This window comes from Tupaia chinensis, unplaced genomic scaffold (assembly GCF_000334495.1).
Source record: "Tupaia chinensis unplaced genomic scaffold, TupChi_1.0 Scaffold142100_1, whole genome shotgun sequence".
NCBI classification, from domain to species: Eukaryota; Metazoa; Chordata; class Mammalia; order Scandentia; family Tupaiidae; genus Tupaia; species Tupaia belangeri.
The window spans coordinates 1,241,809-1,244,194 of record NW_006201951.1 but is presented as its reverse complement, the minus strand read 5'-3'; the positions used below and the strand labels follow the sequence as shown (position 1 = coordinate 1,244,194).

Genomic DNA, 2,386 nt, shown 5'->3' with positions numbered 1-2,386 from the left:
GGCCGGGGGCGTCAGCGGGGTGCGGGGGGTGCCGGGGAGGGGAGGGCCGGAGGTGGGGCGCCTCTCACTTTGTAGCTGAGGTAGATGAGCAGCGTGGTCTCCAGGAAGCTGGTCACGGCCAGGATGACCTGGGGTCGGAGGGACAGAGCCTGCAGGGGGCTGGGACGGCACGGGCCACACGGGCAGGGCCCACACAGCCCGGGGTGCCCCCATGTCAGGACAGCCTGGCCTTGCAAACACCCAGAGCTGCTGGGGTCAGCTCTTCCTCCCCGACACACCTGTTCCAGGGGCCTGCTCCGGCCAGGAGGGCTATGAGGCGGGCCAAGGCCCTGCCCTCCAGGAGCCCCTTGTAGAGCCGTGAGGGCCAGGGGACACCAGGGAGAGGCTGTCCCACTACCCAAGGGTGGGTGGGGCTCGCCCAGTGGGGGCCCTGGGGCTGGGCTGGGGTGCGGGTTCCTGCCAAGCCCCAGGAACAACTGCGGGTTGAGAGTGCGGGACCCTCCCCGGCCTCAGGTGAGATCACTCATGAACCAGGGTCACCTACCCAGACTGAGAGCCAGAGGTGGTGCTGGGGAGGACCCACCAGGAGCCAGCCAAGGGCCTGCCTGCCCTCCTAGCCCTGCCAGGTTCAGCTCCAGGAATAGACGGGCACAGGGCGCTCCAGTGGTTCCCAGGAGACTAGCAAAAGGCCTTGAAGCTCGCCTCCTGCTTGCTGAGCCCAGGCCTCTGACATTCTGACCCTGGGCCTGCTCCCTACCCTGGGCCCGCTCCGTACCCTGGGCCCGTTCCCTGACCCTGGGCCCGCTCCATACCCTGGGCCCGTTCCCTGACCCTGGGCCCGCTCCCTGACCCTGGGCCCGCTCCCTGACTCTGGGCCCACTCCCTACCCTGGGCCTGCTCCCTGATCCTGGGCCCACTCCATACCCTGGGCCCGCTCCCTACCCTGGGCCCCGCTCCTTGACCCTGGGCCCCGCTCCCTGACCCTGGGCCCCGCTCCCTGACCCTGGGCCCTGCCCACTGGGCCTGGCTGTCCCTAAGCACTCAGGGGAGGGCAGGAGGGCTCACCTACCTGGATGGCCCACAGAGCCATGTTCCTCTCCACCCAGATGATGGGAGCCCTGGGGAGACAAGGGAAATGACCTCAGCTGTGGGATGAGGGGACAGCACAGTGGGTGCCAGGGTCACCAGCATGTGCCACCCCCCCCCAGAGCCATGATGCAAGGGGCTGCTGGGCAGAGTGGCAGGGCGGAGGCTTGGACGGCAGGGCGCACTCACCCTGGCCCCCAGGCAGCCTTCCTGTCTCCCCTGGGCTCCCACTAGTGTCACTGAAGGGGACCTAGTCAACGGCCTTTGGGTCCCCTTGGCCCCAGCTCCTCTCTGTAAGTGGCAAGGTCCGTGCAGGCTGAGGACGCCTGACCCACTCCTCTGATGTGGAAGGGGCTCTGGGCGCTGCTGACAGGCTTTGGCCACTGTCTACCCAGGCTGGAAACGCAGTCCCTGACCCCGGGGACTTTCCTCTGCCGCATCCCCTCCTGCCCACATGGAGGAACGGAGCCCAGCCAGGCTGGGGAAGATAGCCAGCGACCATAGGGCTTAACCAGAGGAGACTTGCTATGACCCCCAAACTGCTCCTCTGAGTCCTCAGGGGACACCCCCCAGTGTTGACCACCCACAACCAGGCTGGGTGCAACTCATGGGTCCCAGGTGGCTTGCATGCTGACGCTGGGCGCTGACTCTCATGGGCCAGGCAGGACCTCGGTCCATGCGCTGCCTAGCCCTGGGCCTCCGAGTGGCGTGGCAGGGGTGGCCGGGTGGACTCACCAGTTGATTTCAGTGGACGACTCGTTGAAGGTGTAGACCTGCTTTGGGCAGCCCCAGCTGTGGAGGAATGCACGGCGGCTGTCGTAGCCCCTCAGCACTGCCCTAAGGACGCTCCGGGCACTGCGGCTCAGGGGCCAAGTGGCCCTTGTCACTCAGGGCCAAGCACAGAGGGCCCCAGGGAAGGCTACCTGAGGTGGGCTCAGCCAGGCCAAGAGCCAGCTTCTGCCGTGTGAGTGCCAGGCTCTGGGAGTGGCTAGCGCTGCCCACAGGAGAGCACGGAGGCCAGCAGTGCCCTCGAGCGGGGAGAGCACTGTCCTTCCACACTGAGCCAGGCATGTCCCTGAGCCACTCCTGGGGACGTGTCCCTAAGCCACCTGATACCAGATGGCTGAGGGGCAGGAGGCAGCGGGGGTGGGGGGGTAAGTCCTGCCTTGCTGCAGCCAACGCCAGGCCTCACAGGCACCGCGGGGTGGGCAGTTCCTCCCTCAGTCCTCCCCCCTGGGCCTGCTGGGGCTGCTGCCAACCCTGTGCCCACTCCTCATGCGCACCCCCACCCACTCCCCAG

The 2,386-nt window shown here is 67.5% G+C and overlaps 1 protein-coding gene across 1 annotated transcript in view; it reads right to left on the bottom strand.

Annotated features, from left to right (window-relative positions):
• The window catches only part of KCNT1 (potassium sodium-activated channel subfamily T member 1), a 51,732-nt gene that overhangs the window by 19,899 nt on the left and 29,447 nt on the right, over positions 1 to 2,386 (bottom strand). Inside the window, exons 5-7 of the mRNA XM_027766279.1 lie at positions 1,822 to 1,878; positions 1,070 to 1,118; positions 24 to 128 (exon numbers count right to left, since the gene is read on the bottom strand). Of these exons, the coding sequence (XP_027622080.1) occupies positions 24 to 128; positions 1,070 to 1,118; positions 1,822 to 1,878 (211 nt within the window). The remainder of the gene's footprint in view (positions 1 to 23; positions 129 to 1,069; positions 1,119 to 1,821; positions 1,879 to 2,386) is intronic.